At 35.5% G+C, this 17,670-nt stretch overlaps 1 protein-coding gene across 3 annotated transcripts in view; it reads left to right on the top strand.

Moving 5' to 3' along the window:
* The first annotated feature begins 22 nt into the window (after positions 1 to 22).
* The window catches only part of LOC107693117 (nesprin-3-like), a 22,833-nt gene continuing 5,185 nt past the window's right edge, over positions 23 to 17,670 (top strand). For 2 of the 3 annotated variants that reach the window (XM_016492379.1, XM_016492377.1), the window contains exons 1-16: positions 23 to 104; positions 2,737 to 2,895; positions 3,035 to 3,207; positions 3,441 to 3,750; positions 4,538 to 4,693; positions 5,876 to 6,220; positions 7,302 to 7,438; positions 7,837 to 8,011; positions 8,737 to 8,919; positions 10,208 to 10,351; positions 10,679 to 10,813; positions 11,971 to 12,132; positions 13,023 to 13,195; positions 14,386 to 14,941; positions 15,646 to 15,804; positions 17,212 to 17,385. In XM_016492379.1, the coding sequence (XP_016347865.1) occupies positions 2,752 to 2,895; positions 3,035 to 3,207; positions 3,441 to 3,750; positions 4,538 to 4,693; positions 5,876 to 6,220; positions 7,302 to 7,438; positions 7,837 to 8,011; positions 8,737 to 8,919; positions 10,208 to 10,351; positions 10,679 to 10,813; positions 11,971 to 12,132; positions 13,023 to 13,195; positions 14,386 to 14,941; positions 15,646 to 15,804; positions 17,212 to 17,385 (3,126 nt within the window). In that variant the 5' untranslated portion in view covers positions 23 to 104; positions 2,737 to 2,751. Of the gene's footprint in view, positions 149 to 2,736; positions 2,896 to 3,034; positions 3,208 to 3,440; positions 3,751 to 4,537; positions 4,694 to 5,875; positions 6,221 to 7,301; positions 7,439 to 7,836; positions 8,012 to 8,736; positions 8,920 to 10,207; positions 10,352 to 10,678; positions 10,814 to 11,970; positions 12,133 to 13,022; positions 13,196 to 14,385; positions 14,942 to 15,645; positions 15,805 to 17,211; positions 17,386 to 17,670 lie in introns of all 3 variants that reach the window. The other variant, XM_016492378.1, reaches the window with a different exon arrangement.

Raw genomic sequence — 17,670 nt, 5'->3', positions numbered from 1 at the left:
CTGCTTCTGCCTGATCTCCTCCTCGACCGGCCCAAGCAACTGACAGGCCTGCATTGACTTCCTGACGAATTACTGCAACTTTGTAGCTCGAGGAGCAACTTAAGGTAATTTCTTATCAAAAATACTCGCATCAGATGCACATATATCCGTAAGTACGACCACTTTATCGGTTGTTTGAGATCTGTACACACAGTCATTTCTGTGTGGCTGCATTGCTGTTCTGTTACTTTCTGAACACAAAGTTTACAGCTTATAAAGTGTAACACGGTGGGATTTAATGCACTTAACTGTGTCCGCATGCTTCATTCGAGGCAGTAATCCTCTATATTTTGTTGTTACACTAAATTATATGTGTGTTTAAGGTTGCATTTATGTGGTAACGTATACAGATTCAGCCAGAGAACAGACCTTCAACTGCTCCATGTATGCAAATCAGCGTATAATTGTGTAAAGGAGAGCGTGGGGTTGTTTTGGTTGTGACTTGATATGATTATCTGTGTTTATAACAGCGTTAAACTGGACAGATATGAGATATAGGTGGATATGATTTCATTTGAGAAGCATTTGTTTCTTGCAATCTAATGTAACATGCAATTTAAGCTATGTATTTTCTTTGGACTGTAATGTTCAGTGTCCCTTTATCATCCCTTTATTTAATCATATGTAATCTGTATTCAGAGAGTGTGTGTGTTTGGTTGTGACTTGATATGATTATCTGTGTTTATAACAGCGTTAAACTGGACAGATATGAGATATAGGTGGATATGATTTCATTTGAGAAGCATTTGTTTCTTGCAATCTAATGTAACATGCAATTTAAGCTATGTATTTTCTTTGGTCTGTAATGTTCAGTGTCCCTTTATCATCCCTTTATTTAATCATATGTAATCTGTATTCAGAGTGTGTGTGTGTGTGTGTGTGTGCGTGCGTGCGTGCGTGCGTGTGTGCGTGCATGCATACACACACACACACATACATAATTATACATAAAAAAATATAATAAAATGTAATAAGTAATATAGAATTTTTAATGTATATGTTTTGTTCATGGACTTATTGCATAACTTTCAAGGCCAAACCAATGGCAGTAGGGATTACAATGTTCTCCAGATGTATTGTTTGCGTATTTTCATATGAAAAGGGTTATGGGAATGCCAGAGAAGGGAATGCTGTGGGAGATATGACTCATGCAGGAAAGTGGTTTATAATCCTTTTTAGGGCGCCCTCTGTATAGAAGAAAAAAAGGCCACATTTGGCTCTGCTTTTCATTCAATCTCTTGTTTTGAAAGAACATATGTAGCCACAAGGAATTGTGTTTCGTGCCCCCTAAAAAAAGTTATGCAGCAGCATGGCCAGTGTTCAGGGTTTGGCGGGAACATTGCACTGTAGGGTGGAGTGGTTTGGTGGTTACTAATATTGGCTGGTAACAAAAGGTGTTTGGTTCAAAGCAGCTGCCAGGGGTGATTCATGAACTGTCACCATTTGTGAGCACAGCAAGCCCGCCAAATTCACGTAATTACTACAGTTTGTTGTTACTACTATAAAAGTGTCTAGAGTTTTTATATTTATATGGGATTTCCTTCCAACACGGTAAGATCCTGTCATGTTCGTTCTGCTGCTTTTTCTGTCATACTGTTTTGTTTAATTTTATTTTTAAATGGCAGTAATACCAAATGAAGAGTTTTTTTTTTTGCAATAACAATGGTATTTTAGCAAAAAATTATGGTTACCAGTTTAGTTTTGTTTTTTTTTATGAGAAGTTGCTTAAGGTGTCCTAAAAGTTTTTTTTTTTTTTACCTTCATTCACTTATCAAACCATTATCCAAAGTGTCTTGATGTATTCAAGATGAGGTATACATCTTTTAGTATGTGTCCCCTTGAAATCAAACCTATGACTTGGCATTGTCTACTAGAGACATTTTTAAGGAGTGGAAATATTTATGTATCATATACACTACCATTCAAAGGTTTGGGATAAGATTTTTTTTTTAGAAAGAATAAGTCTTTTATGCTCACCAAGGCTGCTTAAAAATACAGTAAATATTTTAATATATTTCAGAGTAGCTATTTTTAATATATTTATATTTCAGCTTCAGTGTCACATGATTCTTCAGAAATCAATATGCTGATTTAGTGCTTTTTCAAGTTTTGAAAACTGATGTGCTACTTAGAACAGTATTTATTTGAAACAGAAATCTTTTGTAAGATTATAAATGTCTTTGCTGTGTATTTAAAACAGTATAATAAAAGTATTAATTTCCTTTAAAATTCTTACAGACCCCAAACTTTTGAATGGTAGTATATATAAATAGGAGAAATTGTAATGCTAATCATCGCTTTTTGTTGGGGGCGTTACAGTGCTCAGAATAGCAGCTGTAGGAATGGAAAGTTCCGCCCTTTACTTCAAAGATTCAATTGCCTGTTTGTTTACTCCAGAATGTGCATTAGCTGGTCGATTAGAGCTAAAGAACCACAATTTATGATACTATTGTTATTCAATCTATATTCCAAATTTGAAATGTTATAGACATAATTTTGACCAGATTTCAGTCTGTAAATAGCTGCTCAGGGGTGTTATCAGTGAACAGACCTGCCTTTGGATTTGCCAGTTGGCCTCCAGAGACACTTTGGATAAAAGAATCTGTTTAATTGATTAAAATTAATGTGTGCTGTTTTGGAATTTGGAAATGAAATTCACCGCTGTTTTGGAATTTAGAAAATGTGTTTTTGCATTAGGTCAGCCCTAACCTAATGACCCAGCAAGAGCAGCATGAGTTCAGGGAAAGTTTGGCAGAAGCCCTTTCCTGGATGCAGGCTGTCCAGGAGAGGCTTAAGCAAAACGATAACACCCAAGGACCCAGATCAGCGCTGGAGGTCAGGCTCCGAGAAACAGAGGTGAGACCTTCCTTGACCTTTGGCCTATTGAGGGTGTGGTCTGATCTCAGTTTCTCATTTTAATTTCTCAAAAGCTTTTGAGACAGTTTCCCAAGAGATATACAGACTCATCAATTTAAAATTTCCATTTGTTGTAAAGAAAATTCATAGCTCAGAGCCTGAAGGCCATGTAAAGATGGACAGGGTGTTGGTGGCTTCTGAAGCTCTGCTTCGAAATGGAGATGAAGAGATGAAGAATCAGACTCTTTCGAAACTCAAAGATATAAAAGCACTCTGGGAGGAGACGTCAACCTACATCATTCATTGTCACAGGTACAGGCTTTGTCCATAGATCATCTATCTAGCTGTCTGTCTGTCTATAAAATAAAAACTGTGTAATAATACAAATATTTAATTTATTTTATACAATATATATATATATATATATAATGAAAATTTTGAAAGTTTTACCTTTATAATTATATAGAGAACAATGGGAAATGCTGTGTATCCTTACATCTGAAAATGTATTTATTAATTTGATTATTTTTGTGCCCCTCTGACAGTCGTATCGAGTGGGTGTGGCTGCACTGGAGTGAATACCTGAAGGCCTATGAGGAGTTTGGGATGTGGCTGGAGAAGATGCACAGGTCTCTGGAGCCTCTGCTTGAGATGCAGCTGGGTCTCCAAGAGAAGCTGTGGCAGGTGGATCATCTGCGGGTCCTTCACAGTGACATTCAAGCGCAGGCTCAGTTTCTAGAGAGGCTTCTGGATGAGGCTGCAGCCCTGTTCAACCGCACCAAAGACCCTAGCGTAGATGAGAAGGCTCAGCTGGGTCTTCAAGATGCCTATGACCACATTCGAGACCGAGCACAGGTAAACCTTGAGTTTTCTTTTCTTATCACTGACAACCAAACAGCCTAAATTAATTTGTGTGGTGACTCATTTCAGAATGTTTTCGAGTTTTGAAGGTAATGCCTTTGTTCTACATTAAAATGCTGCATTTGAAGGATTGGAAACCTTTTGAAGCTGTATTGTATTGTTAATGTTTTATAAGGTTGTTCAGCATGTTAAATAAGTTAAAACAGCCTTTTAATCTTCTGTCTTCTAATTTTTTTACACTCACTCTTGACGGTCATTCAAAAGATCTAGTCTCAATAAGTTATCCGTTTTCCGTTGCTGTCACTGACAGGTTGTAGCTTGTGTTACACTTTTATAGTTATGAAAGAATTAATTATTAGGGATATTATTAGGGGATATTAGTGAAAATTACTTTACCTTTCAAAAGTTTGGGGTCAGTAATAATTTTTATTGTTTTTGAAAGGCTTTTGTGCATTTATTTGATCAAAAATACAGTAAAACAAAAATATTATTACAATTTAAAATAACCGTTTGCATTTTTAATACTAAACACCATTTATTTAAAATAGAAATGTTGTAACCAATTTAATGCATGCTTGCTGAATAAAAGTATTTTTTATTTTACTTTTGAATGGTAGTGTATAATTTATTATTTAACCTATATTATAATTCTTAATGCATCATTCATGTATTGCTGTTACCTGCAGAATTAATCAAGATCATCAAATGGGAAATAGTATTATAATGTCAGAGATATGATTTTTATGTTTTATTTATTTTTTATTTTTTTAAATGCGTGCAGGAAAGATTAACATTGGCACAGAAAATAGCAGAGGAGCACCAGCAGTACCAAAGTTGCGTTGATAAATTTCAAACCTGGCTGATGTCTAAAACAGAAGAAGTCAGCCGTTTCAGCGACATGGAGGATACGACACAAAATAGGCTGAAAGCCCTGCAGGTACAATGACCTACTTATTTGGGGGAGGGGAGGTCAGAATGGTCAACTGGGAAAATCATTCCTGTTTTGGAAGTCAAACTGTGGAGATGTCATTCCAGTTTAGCTGAGTACTTGCTAATTTGCGTCCTCGTTTTCACTTCGGGCTACTGTAATAAAGGGTCATATGAAAAATCTGATTACTATGACTATGAATAAAACTATGAGCTGTTCACATCCTTGGACTCATTCTTTGTTTTCATAGTAACATTAATACACTAAAAAGACCTTGTTGTTGACAGGAAGGTACTTCACCACATTAATTTCTCTATTAATTCATCTAGCATTCCATATTAAAAAAGAAAAAATGTCAACTATAATAAAATTTGTCAAGTTATCCTCCCTCACTGCCTATGCGGTTTCTTTCTTTGCCACAGTCGTGTTTAACTTGCTCACTGGGGATTAGGGAATGATCTTCTGTAAAGCTGCTTTAAAACAATATGTATTTTGAAAATTGCTATATTAATAAACTTGACCTGACTTTCACTGTTGATGCTGCTGCCATTTTGCATATATATTTATATGACAACGGTCAGAGTTAAATGTGGGACCAAAACAAAATGATTTAAAAAATGATATGACCCTGTAATTAATTTTATTATTATAGTTATTAATTATTTATAATAATAAATAATAATAATTTATATATACTTATTAATATTAATTATTTAAATAGATCAGTATATTGCTTTAGTATGATATACTATTATAATATTTTGAATAAGCTTTTATTTTTATAATTTCATTTTTAACTTTAGCTAGTTTAAATAATTGTTATGTGTAATATGTTCTATATATAATTAATAATTGATTTTTAGTTTTAGTAAGTTTAGTACTTCAATTAGTTACCAAGTTTTTATTTTATTTCAGCTTTATTTCAATTACAATTTTTAATAGATTTAGTTTTAGCTTTAGTTAACAAATACAACACTGATTGTATATGAAGTTTTAGTAATCATTGTGTATTCTATTTGCAGTAATTCTTAATTACTGGTCTGTGTACTGATACAGGCCAATGTCTTGGGCCATTGTATCACGTTCCACCTCTCTTAACGTTTAGAAGGCCTTGTTGCTAATATATTAAAAAGAATTTGTGAAATGAATTATAAATAATTCATTATTTTCTACCCATCCAACTTCTATCAGGAACTGAATGCTAGTATAGCCAAAGAAGAGCTCACTCTCCAGCACATTGAAAACCTGTCTGAAGCTGTGAAGGCCAACACGTCTCCAGCAGGTGCAGAGAAGATCACAAAAGAGATGGAGGAGTTGAGGCAGGCCTGGCAGAGGTTGCGCCAAGCACTGCTGGAGAATCAAGAAGAGCTCCAGAGCTCACTGGACTCTGAGAGCGAGTATTCAAACCGTTGTAAGGAGCTGTGGACGGACCTGGAGCAGCTTCGAACCTTGGTCCAGAACCTCAGCAGTGATCTGGAAAGCAGGGATGGAGAGAGGACTGAGGAAAATATGGTAGCTCAATGGAAGACGCACACGGTTAGCACTCTGTTCGTCTCTCTCATCACTCCCAAATAGTCTTCTTATGTCTTCTTGTAGGATACAGATGCAGACTCAGCATATTTTTGTGACAGCACATGATACCTACGGTGATTTAGGGAATGCCTTAGGTAAATTCCTGTGTGGGGTGAGACAGTAATTTGAGCCATAGTAAAACTAATTCTACAAGTTGTTTTTGAAAGAGTAGTAGTGTGGCATACCTCCAAATTCACTATGAAGTTTTGACACTTTGTATGCTGTATTTCAGTGCAAATGACCTGAATCTTATTCACTAACTGCAGTAGACATTAGTATAGGGCTTCATTATACGCTATCCACTTTTTCTATCTAAATTCGACTTATTAGACGTTGAGATGCTTTAGTACTGTCTGTGATTTAAACATCATTAGCAAAAATGGCATTAAAGGTTGTAAGTGCAGTTAATCCTATATTATGGCATAATATAGGCCTATGTGGTAAAAATAGCATTATAGATCATTTTAGATATTGTTGACAATATTGCTGTTTAAAATTACTACTTTAGTCCATGCCGATAGCCTAGTCGGCAAGTGCGCCGACATATAACGCCATTGTGTTACGGGCGTCCTGAGTTCGAATCCAGGATTGAGGACCTATCCCGATCCCATCCTCTCTCCCACTTCGCTTCCTGTCTGCTCTCCACTGTTCTATCATAATAAAGGCAAAAATAAATCTTAATTAAAAAAAAAAAAGTACGTTATGCATATTAAATATTTTTAATTATTACATGACAATCGTGAAATGTTTTCTTGTTTTCATTTAGTAAAAAAAAAAAAACACTTTTAAGCCATTAAGCCACTGTTGGCGCGTGTGTGTGTGTGTACACTTTATTTCAGTCCATCAAAGTAACCAATTAGATAAAGTTTGCTGTAAGCAGTGGGGGAAAACCAACAAGGATGAAAATCTTTTTTAGATCAATGAAAGCTGTCTGGACCCCATGTGGAGAAATTCTGCATTTATGCCCTGCTTGAATGAGCTGCCTTCAAACACACTATGTGTGTGTACTTATTTCATTGATTAGTTCTCTACGTCCACATTTCAGGGAGTGCGCAACAAGCTCATTGCAGAGGAGCCCAGGGTGGAACAGCTGAAATCCCGGTTGAAAGAGCTATTCCGATTCCCACAAGACTCCAAAAGCCTGTCTGATGAGATGCTAGCAGTGGTGAAAGAGTACCAGAGGTGAGTAGCAACCACACACGAAAAGAGCCTCTGGCAAAGGAGGAATGAGCCAAGGAGAAATACTTTGATGGATATTTTATTAATCATTAGCTATTGATAATGTCGTTGGTAAACATTCTGTCATGCAGACACAATGGGAGGCTCGTCATGTAGGTTTCTGTCCTCATTGTGTTACTGTCAACGTGATGTCAAGTCACACAAGTCTAGTCAGCCGTAAACAATGTGTATCCAGCCCTAAAAGAGTGCTAATGTAAGCACTTCAAACAATTAGTGCATTACACACAGGGTTTACTGCAGTTATTTATTCAGTTGTTTGGTGGCAGCCATCTGTTGAAAGCTCTATAAGCTCACACTGTGTAGGACTACTAAGTAGAGTTGTTTTGTGTTTCCTGTGGCAGTGTGAAAGGCAGATCTTTTAGGCTGTCCTCTGAGAGTGAGATGGCTCTCCGGCAGATACTGCAGGATCCTCTGTATGGCTTCAGCCAATGGAGTCAGGTGGTTTCTCAGGTCCTGGAGGCCTCTGCCGAGGTGACGGATTTCTCCCAAATCGCTCTGCTCGTGCAGCATATAGAAGTAAATTATTCTACGTTTTTATGTTTCAAATAAATGCTAACCTTTTCAATACTGTATTTTTGATCAAATAAATGCAGCCTTGATGAGCATAAGAGACTTTTTTTCAAAAATGTTTAAAAACATTTGAATTGTAAAAAATTATAAAATTATAAAAATTATGAATTGTACCGAAATAACCAATTTGTGATCAGACTTGTATGTGAATTAAATCATTCAGAGCAAATATTAACTTCAGGACTCAAAAAGAAATTATGGCTTACAGTGCAAAACAGTTTATAATTTATTTATAATTTTTAGCCCAGTTTAAATGGTAATTTCCGGGTTGTCAAGTAGTTCTTGCAATTTACACAAAACCTTTTATGTTAGCCAGCTAAATAACATTACTGTGTGATACTGTGGTTTGAATCTCTCATTTCGAGTTTTTGTTGAGCCCTGAACCCCTGTTGCAGAGATTTGAGTTGTATTGAAGGTCAGCCTTTTTTTCACTTTGAATGTTGTGATGTTTTCCCGTTCAGTATTTTTGACACCTGATTTACACTTTGTTTTGAGAAAATAAAGGTTATATATCGAGTTTATGCTACGATCTGTTGTGGATATGATCATATTGTATTTAAGCATTTGCAGTGATTTTTGCTTTAATCTTGGCACCTTAATTCAGTGTTAGTGCTTTGTTCTCTTTGAAGTTATTGAGTGTGCTCTTTCTTCTTTTGTTTTATTCTTTGTAGAAGTTACTTAAAAACAGCGTGCAGCTCCAGGAGCGCTTGAGTTTGCTCCAGGTGAAGAGTGATCTGCTCATCTCAGTTTTTGGCCAAGAGAAAGCTGACGATCTGTTGAAAGAGCTCAGCGGGGATGTGAGGAAGAGAGAGTTACTCCACAGCCAGCTCCTAAAGCGCAAGAACCGCCTGCAGGTATCCCACCAACCACAGCTCAAAATTGTACTGCTGTACGTACAGACTGTAAATGCCTGAGCTACATCAATGCTCTTTACCCCGCCATTAGCCAAAACATGCATAGTCTTGCATAACAAAAAAATGTGGTCAAAGTTAATGCATATCATGTCCGGCTGAAAAGAAGAGAAGCCCTGTTTATTCGTCTAATGGCGCTTTTCCACTGCATGGTACGGCTCGGTACGGTTCACTTTTTGGGGGTTTTCCCACTAGGTACAGTACCTGGTACCTGGTACTTTTTTAGTACCACCTCGGTTGGGGTTCCAAGTGAACCGTACCATTACCAAAAACGTGACGTGTAAACTCTGCCGATCACGGATTGGCCGGAGAGAATCGTCACTGCCTGCGTCACTGAACTTGCGACACAAACACAAAAGAACCGCTAGATTTAAATCAGCACAGCCAGCGAAGGATCGAACGCAACCGTTTTTGAACGAGCGCACCTTTTTTTAACAACCAAAAAGTTTTGTTGTCTGTTGCGGAAGAACAGATGTTACTCTCGTTGATAGCAGAGGAGCGGATCCAGCGAGAGCTTGATGGGGCGACGCGGAATGAAAAAGTTTTTTTTAGGAGTCATGGTAGTAGAGGCGTCGCAACTATAACGACATGTGAATAATCCCGCCCACTCTAAAGCGGTACTGAACTGCAGTGGAAACGCAAGCTGTGCCGAACCGAGTCGTACCACGCAGTGGAAAAGCGCCATAAATGTATGCAGGCAGATAAAATTGTATTTTCCAAAAAAAAAAAAAAACTTTATTCTTCATGAAATGTAAATTATAAGGCCTACCTCTCCTTTAGATGTTGTTTTAAATTAACTATTATTCAGTAGTTTCTATATGACTTTGTCATAAAAAGTTTATTTGTTAAATGTTTTGTTTTTATTTTCAAATTTTCTTGATATAACTGTATTTTTGTATCACCCACTAATATTTTATTTTCTGATTATGATATAAATGTTTTCATATATTGCCCACTGATAGATATTTTTTATTTTATTATTGTATTTTATTTTTTATAAATTTTCAGATTATCATAATATAAATATATTCTTAAATTGCCCACTGATAGATTTTTTTATCTTATTTTATTTTGTTTTATTTTCAGATTATCATTATATAAACATATTCTTATATTGTCCACTGATATTTTATTTTATTTTAAGATTCTCATGTTATAAATGTGTTCTTATATTGCTTATATCCCTGTCTCAACACCCCAAACCATTTGGTATCCTGTTGAATGTTCTTAGGGTTTGATATCAAAGACGAAGGACTTTTCAGATGCCTATGACTCCATACACAAAAAACTAAGCTCCATAAAGGAGCGGTTCATCACAACGGATGGACTTCAACCTGACATTCTTGCCAAGAAGACCCAGGCCGACCAACTCCGGGTGAGCAGCAGAGAAAACAGAAACCTATTGCTGTTTCCGACTTCAAACATTTTTGCTTTGCACGCTCCTTTTTGAGTTTCTTTTTAAACAGCTGTTTTGGTTTTAATCTCTGCATGTGGTATGCTGTAGACATACAGTGACTTTTGATTAGATCGTCTTTCAGGCACACACTAAAAGAGTCATGTGAATAATTTAAGGAGCTAGGAGTTATGTCACGCTGAGCTCAATGTGTTTGCGCTGATTGATCAGAGTGGCTTGTCCAGGTGGGAGCGGGAAAGACTCGCTAGTGGCAGACTGAATGTAAAATGAGTGTGCATCTCTCTGCAGGTCATTAGAAAGGACTTGGAAGATTGTGAAGCCCAGATCATAGCTCTCGAGACGCTGGTTTCATCCAACCCTGCAAACAGGACAAAGTTTGAACGTCTGTATGCGGACTGGAAATTGCTTTATAAGGCGGTTCGGGTAAGATTTGTTCTACTCAAGATACTTCTAATTTCTTATCTGTGGTTGTAAATTTCATTCAAATTGTAGTTCTTCCAAAAATGAGAAATCTGTCATCAATCTGTAACCCTCATATTGTTCAAAAGTTTCTTTTGCTCTGTAAGACTGCATTTATTTGATCAAAAATACAATAAATACAATAAAAATACTATAAAAACAGTGGTAGTGTAAGATATTGTTACAGTTTAAAATGACTGATTTCTATTTTAATTATTTTAAAATGTAATTTTGTTCCTGTGATGGTAAAACTGAATTTTCAGCATCATTACGCCAGTCTTCAGTGATCCTTCACATGATCCTTCAGAAATCATTCTAGTACTGTATATGCTAATATGGTGTTCAAGAGACATTTCTTCTTATTATTAATATTGAAAACTGCTTTTACTGTTTGATATTTTTGTGGAAACCATGATACATTTTTTCCAGCATTCTTTGATGAATACAATGTTCAAAAGAGCAGCATTTAATGGAAGTAGATTTTTTTTAATGGATTTTTTCATGGAAATGAATGATTCTGTGGGACAATCAAAGATTTGTTGTGGAATTTACAAAAGGGTGTCATGCTCATGCATCGCACTTACAAATATTGTTTGAACATGACTTATTACAAGCCAAGGCATCCATGATACAAAACAAAATCTGTTGAAAAAAATTCTGTATGTTCTGAATTTTCAAATTCTGAGTTTTCTTTTTTGAAAGAACTATTCCTCATATTCATAATATTTTTATTGTTAATTGATAGAAATTATAAAAATATCATAAAAATTCTGAATAATGAGAGGAGGCTACATATCTTTTTACTAGCCACTTCAAAATGCCCAACTTCACAAGTGATTCTGATTTAACCCTGAAGATCTGTGGAAACCGCTGTGATCACACCCCGGTTTCCACACCTCCTGCTGTGTGTTGATCATGATGATGATGATGAAGAAGATGACTGTGAAGGCCTTGATCAAACCTCCTTATTTCAGTTTTAATGCACACTTGTGGCCTAAAGAGATTTTTTTTTCTGAAAAGATACCAGAATTTTATTGCATTAAAATCCTTCTCACGTCTGTTTTAGTGTTCATAATGTGTGTTTATGTTTATACAGTATGTGGTGTTGTTGTTCATGCCAGATAAAGGTGAATGAAAGTGAGGAGAACATTGCAGAACATGAGAGTTTCCATGACAATATTCTGAATATGGAGAAGTGGTTAATGATCATGAGACAGAAGCTCGAGTCGTTTCGTGGATCAGATGGAGAATGGAGCATCAATAACCGCCAGCATGAGGCTGAGGTACATCTATGAGCAATTTACTACAGTTAATGTTACTGTTAATTAAGAAAAGTGAAATTAAGTACAGAGCTTCTGAAAGCTTTTTGCAATGTTTGAAGGATCTCATTTTAATCTATTGTGATATTATTATTACTATTATTATGGTTTACATTATATTTTTTATATTTTATTTGAATAATACATTAATGTTGATTTATTTGTTCAATAATCTGAATGAAGAAGCCAAACATTTAAGTAAAAAAAATATTTTGTTAGAAACATGGTAAAACATTCCAAAACATAATTTAAACAATGTCCAAACTATAGGCTTCCAAACACTTTATAAATGAAACAAATACAAAATACAAAAATAAAATGTTTATGCCAGGCTGTTATTGAAAATAAGAAGCTGTTCTTAATTGACTTGGCTGTTAATAAAAAATAAAAATGTATGGTTGATGAAGAGTTAACACTGTTATGGAAAACCTGGAAAAGAAATATCAGCCAATTAGAATTAGGCCTATTTTCAGTCCTGGAAATTAAGAAAATCTCAAGAAGAGTAATAGAAATTGGTTTTAAAAAATTGAATTCTTGAATATAAGAATACAGACCAAACTAAATGATAATTAAACATTTGTTGTCAGTTATTTTCATCATTGGTTAATTGATGCAGCACCTGTATTTTGGCAGAAAACATGAATACCGTAGTACATTTTGAGAATGATAATTCTACACTTTAACCCATTGTATAAAGATATTTAACAAGATTGAAAAAGTCAGATAGTTGTTGTGTATTACTTCTATTACTACTTAAGTCACTTGAGTCATGTCACAAAAGCAAAAAATGCTTGCCTGTGCATGCATGTCTGTAGTATTTTAGACACAGCCTTGTATCACTTGTTGTCCTCTAGAGGGCGCTAGGAGAATTTCCAGAGAAGGAGCTTCAGCTTCATCAGACAGAGGCTCAGGGTCAGACTGTGCTGGCCAGAACTTCTGATGAAGGCAAAGTTCACATCCAGCAAGACCTTAAACGCCTCAGAGAGACCTGGATGTCCCTCCACACGCTTAGTCTCAATCTTTACAGGTTAGAAGTAATGTCTGCAGTAATACTGGGTGTTGATGGTATTAAATAGCGAGAAACTATGACTCAAGGAGCATAATTATGACATTTTGTCATGCCTGTTGAGCAAACCTCATAGGAATTAGAAAAGACATATTTCACATTCTGTTTGTACTGCACCCAGTTCATCTGGTCATCTTGATTGTAATTATTGTTGATTGCTTTGTGAATCAGTGCTGTTTTTGTACTAGAGCTCGACCGATATGGGTTTTTTGGGGCTGATACCAATATTAGGGAATTTAAAAAAAAAGGCCGATACCGATATATCCCATTCAACTGTATTCCGTTGATGTTTATTTCACTTCGGAACATTCATTCACGGATTTGCGCCACTGTCTTCATACACAGACGAAACTTACTAGAGAAGTGTGACATAATATAGGGGTTATGCATAATATAGATGCACAAAGTAACGGGGGTTAGTTGTAACACACATGGTTTGAATATTTATTTTACCATAGTAAAATTAAAATTCCGGTTTAAGTAATTTTTTTATCTCAGTTTTTACCATTCATTTAAAATGAGACAAATCTGCTATTATTTTAATCTCCAATCCGAAAGAGGGCCTCGAGACGTACACTCGATTCGCGTTCGAGAGGGTTCCTCGAGCTGAAGGGATCCCCCGAATTTGGTGCGGATTTGCCGCGCCGTTATGTAGATATGGCCATTCAAAGTTTCAATGGTTTTCCGTAGACTTAAGCTTTAAAGCGTTTCATCCAGGTGGCCAGTAGCAAACAATGGAGCGCGCTCTGCTGGACAAACTAAGTAATTACACCATTTCAAGCATTTTATCTGCATTATATGTTCTGTAAAAAAAAATTTCATATCGGCAGCATATTCGCCGATACTGATATATCGGCGACAGGCTCATATCGGCCGATAATATCGGCAAAACGATATATCGGTCGAGCTCTAGTTTGTACGATGTTTACTAGTCAAAAGTTGAAGAAAAATATCCAGAATGTAACATTTGCTATTGAACAAAGAATTTTAAAGGTGTGATATGTGTAATTTTTCTGTGTGAAATACTTCAAAATAGACAAATATTGACTGAGTAATCACTGATCTGGTCAGTATCACTTTATCACTACTGAATATATAATATAAATTGAGTTTTTGACCACCTATGTATTACTTTCACCATAACTTATTAGGCTTCTGAATGAACATGCAGCCACAGGCGACCAAGATTCCCTATTACAGAGAACCGAGTTCTTGGACAGATGGGCAGAAGGGCATCACCAGGGAACGGCTTCAAACTTTGAAGTGGGACTTGCCAAAGGAGATGAGGGAACAGACCAGCATCAGAGATCCTACCATGGATCAGAATTAACAGGCCACCCAGAACCAGAGAGGAACATGGAAGCAAATCCAGATCGAATTCGAATTGTGCTTCCTGAGGGCATCTCAAGACCAGGAGTTTCAGAGGTCTGGAGAAGAGAGTGGACTTACCAAGACCAGTCCATGGATGATGAGGTGGATGCAGTCATATCTGGAAGTGACCGTAAGGTGAACAGGAAGCGGACTGGGATGGACGAAAGTGACATGATCAGCAGTGGTGGTTGGACTGGGGAATGGGTTGAACAACACAAAGCTGGTTCTGGGATTGAAGACCTGGATATAAAAGGTAGATACAGCTTTTTAAGTGGGATTGACTCTGATGCACAGAAAAGGATGCGGCCGTCACAGATCCCCCCTGATGACATTGAGGTTAGGATGATTAAAATATGATTCTTGTTATTTTGACAGTCACCATAAGGGCTGGGTATTATATCAAAATATGCATTTGCAGTGATTTTGCTTGCAATGTAACTAAATGACAGAAATTATTCCAGTGCTTTTACTTGATGCAGGGGTTGACCATTTAAGCTTTATAATATTTTGAGATCTCTCCTTGTCTTTTGAATTATAGGTATAATAATGTCTGATTGAAACATAAATAGCAAAAAATGATAAGAACTGTTAGAATTCAAATTTTCAAGCCTTTTATAGGTATCACATGAATAAATTGCATTTTAAAATATATCAAAATAGAAAAAAATATATTTTAAGTTTTTACAGTTTATTTAGCATAAGAAACTTCTTTCTAAAATGTCATTAAAAAAAACATTCCGAACCCAAACTTTTTTATTCATTTAGTGAAAAACATGTCTTTATTTTAAACTAGATTTTTACTTTTTACTTTAGATTTTTACTTTAATTTACATTATTAAACATGTTGAGTCATACTCTGAGTCTGGTGCTATTTCAGAGCAAATACATAAAAAGAGATGTGCAATATCATCAAAAGGCTTGGAAAAATATAGAGATAATTTTTTAGCTAGATCACCCAGCCCTAAAGCCACTATTATGCAAGCAGTACCTAGGCTATAATCATAAATGGACAGAGGGATGTCTCTTCATTTCTGCTGCAGATGGGCTCTCGGGGGCCCCAGCATCATGCTGATATGGAGGCTCAGAGGAGGGAGTTTGAAGCGTGGCTTCACGAGGAAAATGACAAACTCACAGGAATTCTGAACAACCAAAGATCCTTGAGTGCTAAAGAACTGAGGATAAGACAGAATACACTCAAGGTTGGTGGTATTTGTTACATTTTTTTGCTTTCTTTTGATCTGTTTTTGATTAAAGTTTCATGCGAAGTCCAAAATATCAAAAAGTGTTAGAGTAAAAAACAATCTTTGATAGCTTTGATATCTTATTCAACAAAGCACAGTGTGATATTTTAATTTGGTCACACAGAACATGCTGGATAATTTCCGGTATGTGAAGCTACATGTCTGTGAGAAACTGATGTGTAGTGTGCTGTGCGTATGTTTACATCAGTACAATTGTAGTTGCAGTTCTGTGAAGCTTTGAAAGGCTTGTGCACAGGTTTTACCCCAGGCTTGGAAAAATTCAGACTTCACAACTACCTGAAAACTGTCATATCTGATGACAGCCACTGTGTCACATTGACACTTTTTTTGTTCACAGCCACAGCTTCACAGCTCTGATTTGGGAAAGCTCTTGAACAGCAATTCATAGGTGGTCTTCCTGTTGAATATACCATGAAACTACTTCAGTCTTTTGTGTATTGTGCTCTGTGGGGAGAAAAAGCCACATTGAGTTTGTCTTCAGTTATTTAAATCCCCCTACAGCTGACAAAGTGCCCAATACTAATGCTTCAATACTAAAACCTGACTTCATGTTAGCAGAAACTGCTTCCTTCTCCATTAATAACTGTTGCTAATTCAGACAGATTTTTACAGAACTTCTTATAGGAATAATTGATAGATTTTCAGTATAATGTGCCCATAAAGTGTTTAAAAAAATCTATTGGATATTATTTCTATGTGGACAAATTTTTTTTAATCAGTCATTTTTTTCCTATAAAGAAATTCAATTTATCTGTAATGTCATTAAAAACTGATGAGTGTGAATCAGATCTGCTTATTAGTCAACTGAAAAAATGATATTATGAAGCAGCACAACTGTTTTCAACATTGATAATAATAAGAAATGTTTCTTGAGCACCAAATTAGCATATTAGAATGATTTCTGAAGACTGGAGTAGTGGCTGCTGAAAATTCAGCTTTGCCATCAGAGGAATAAATTACATTTTAAGATATATTCAAATAGAAAGTTATTTTAAATTGTAATAAATAATTACTGTTTCAAAATTCTTCAGTATTTACTGTATTTTTGATTAAATAAAAGCAGCCTTGATGAGCATACGAGTCTTCTTTCTAAAACATTAAAAATAAAGAAATCAGACCCCAAACTTTTGAACGGTACTGTACTCGCATCAGAAAACTGCAAAAGCTTGTGTGATCATATTGTGGACATCAAATTTCTAAGACAGAATTGGTCTGTAATTTTTTTTTTTTTTTGAGCAACAGGTTAATTTTGGGTTCTAAATAACTGGATTATGATCCACAAATCTTTAACTACTGCACCCACACTAATCCCTCATAGTAATTGTGTTTTTAATTTTTTTTAAGGGTTTACGTGCCAATGTAGTTTGGGGTCAGAGTCAGTTCCAGAAGTTGATGGTCGGTCGGCAGAGTAAGTCCGCAGAGGAGGACATGGAACTAGAAGAGCTGCGTTACCGCTGGATGTTATACAAGTCCAAACTTAAAGAGGCTGGTGACCTCAGAGGTCTGCTGAAAAACAAGGTAAAAAAAAAAGGAAATCTGTGATCATTATTTTTATTTTATTACTTTATTTTAAAGCTTTATTTATTAATTCAATTAATTTGTGTTTGTGTATTATATTGTATTAGATTACATTATGTATTTATAATAAAAAATATTATTAATAATATTTGACATATTTAATAATAAATATTATTAATAATAATAACTTTTATTAACTTTTTTAAAAATGTATTACTATTCAACTTACCTATTTTTTTTATTTTTTTTTTAATTTACATTACTTTTTTTTTTTTTTTTTTTTTT

The sequence above is a fragment of the Sinocyclocheilus anshuiensis genome, unplaced genomic scaffold (assembly GCF_001515605.1).
Source record: "Sinocyclocheilus anshuiensis isolate Anshui unplaced genomic scaffold, SAMN03320099.WGS_v1.1 scaffold222, whole genome shotgun sequence".
Classification (NCBI taxonomy): Eukaryota; Metazoa; Chordata; class Actinopteri; order Cypriniformes; family Cyprinidae; genus Sinocyclocheilus; species Sinocyclocheilus anshuiensis.
The sequence above is the reverse complement of the archived record's forward strand: the minus strand, read 5'-3'. Positions and strand labels throughout refer to the sequence as shown.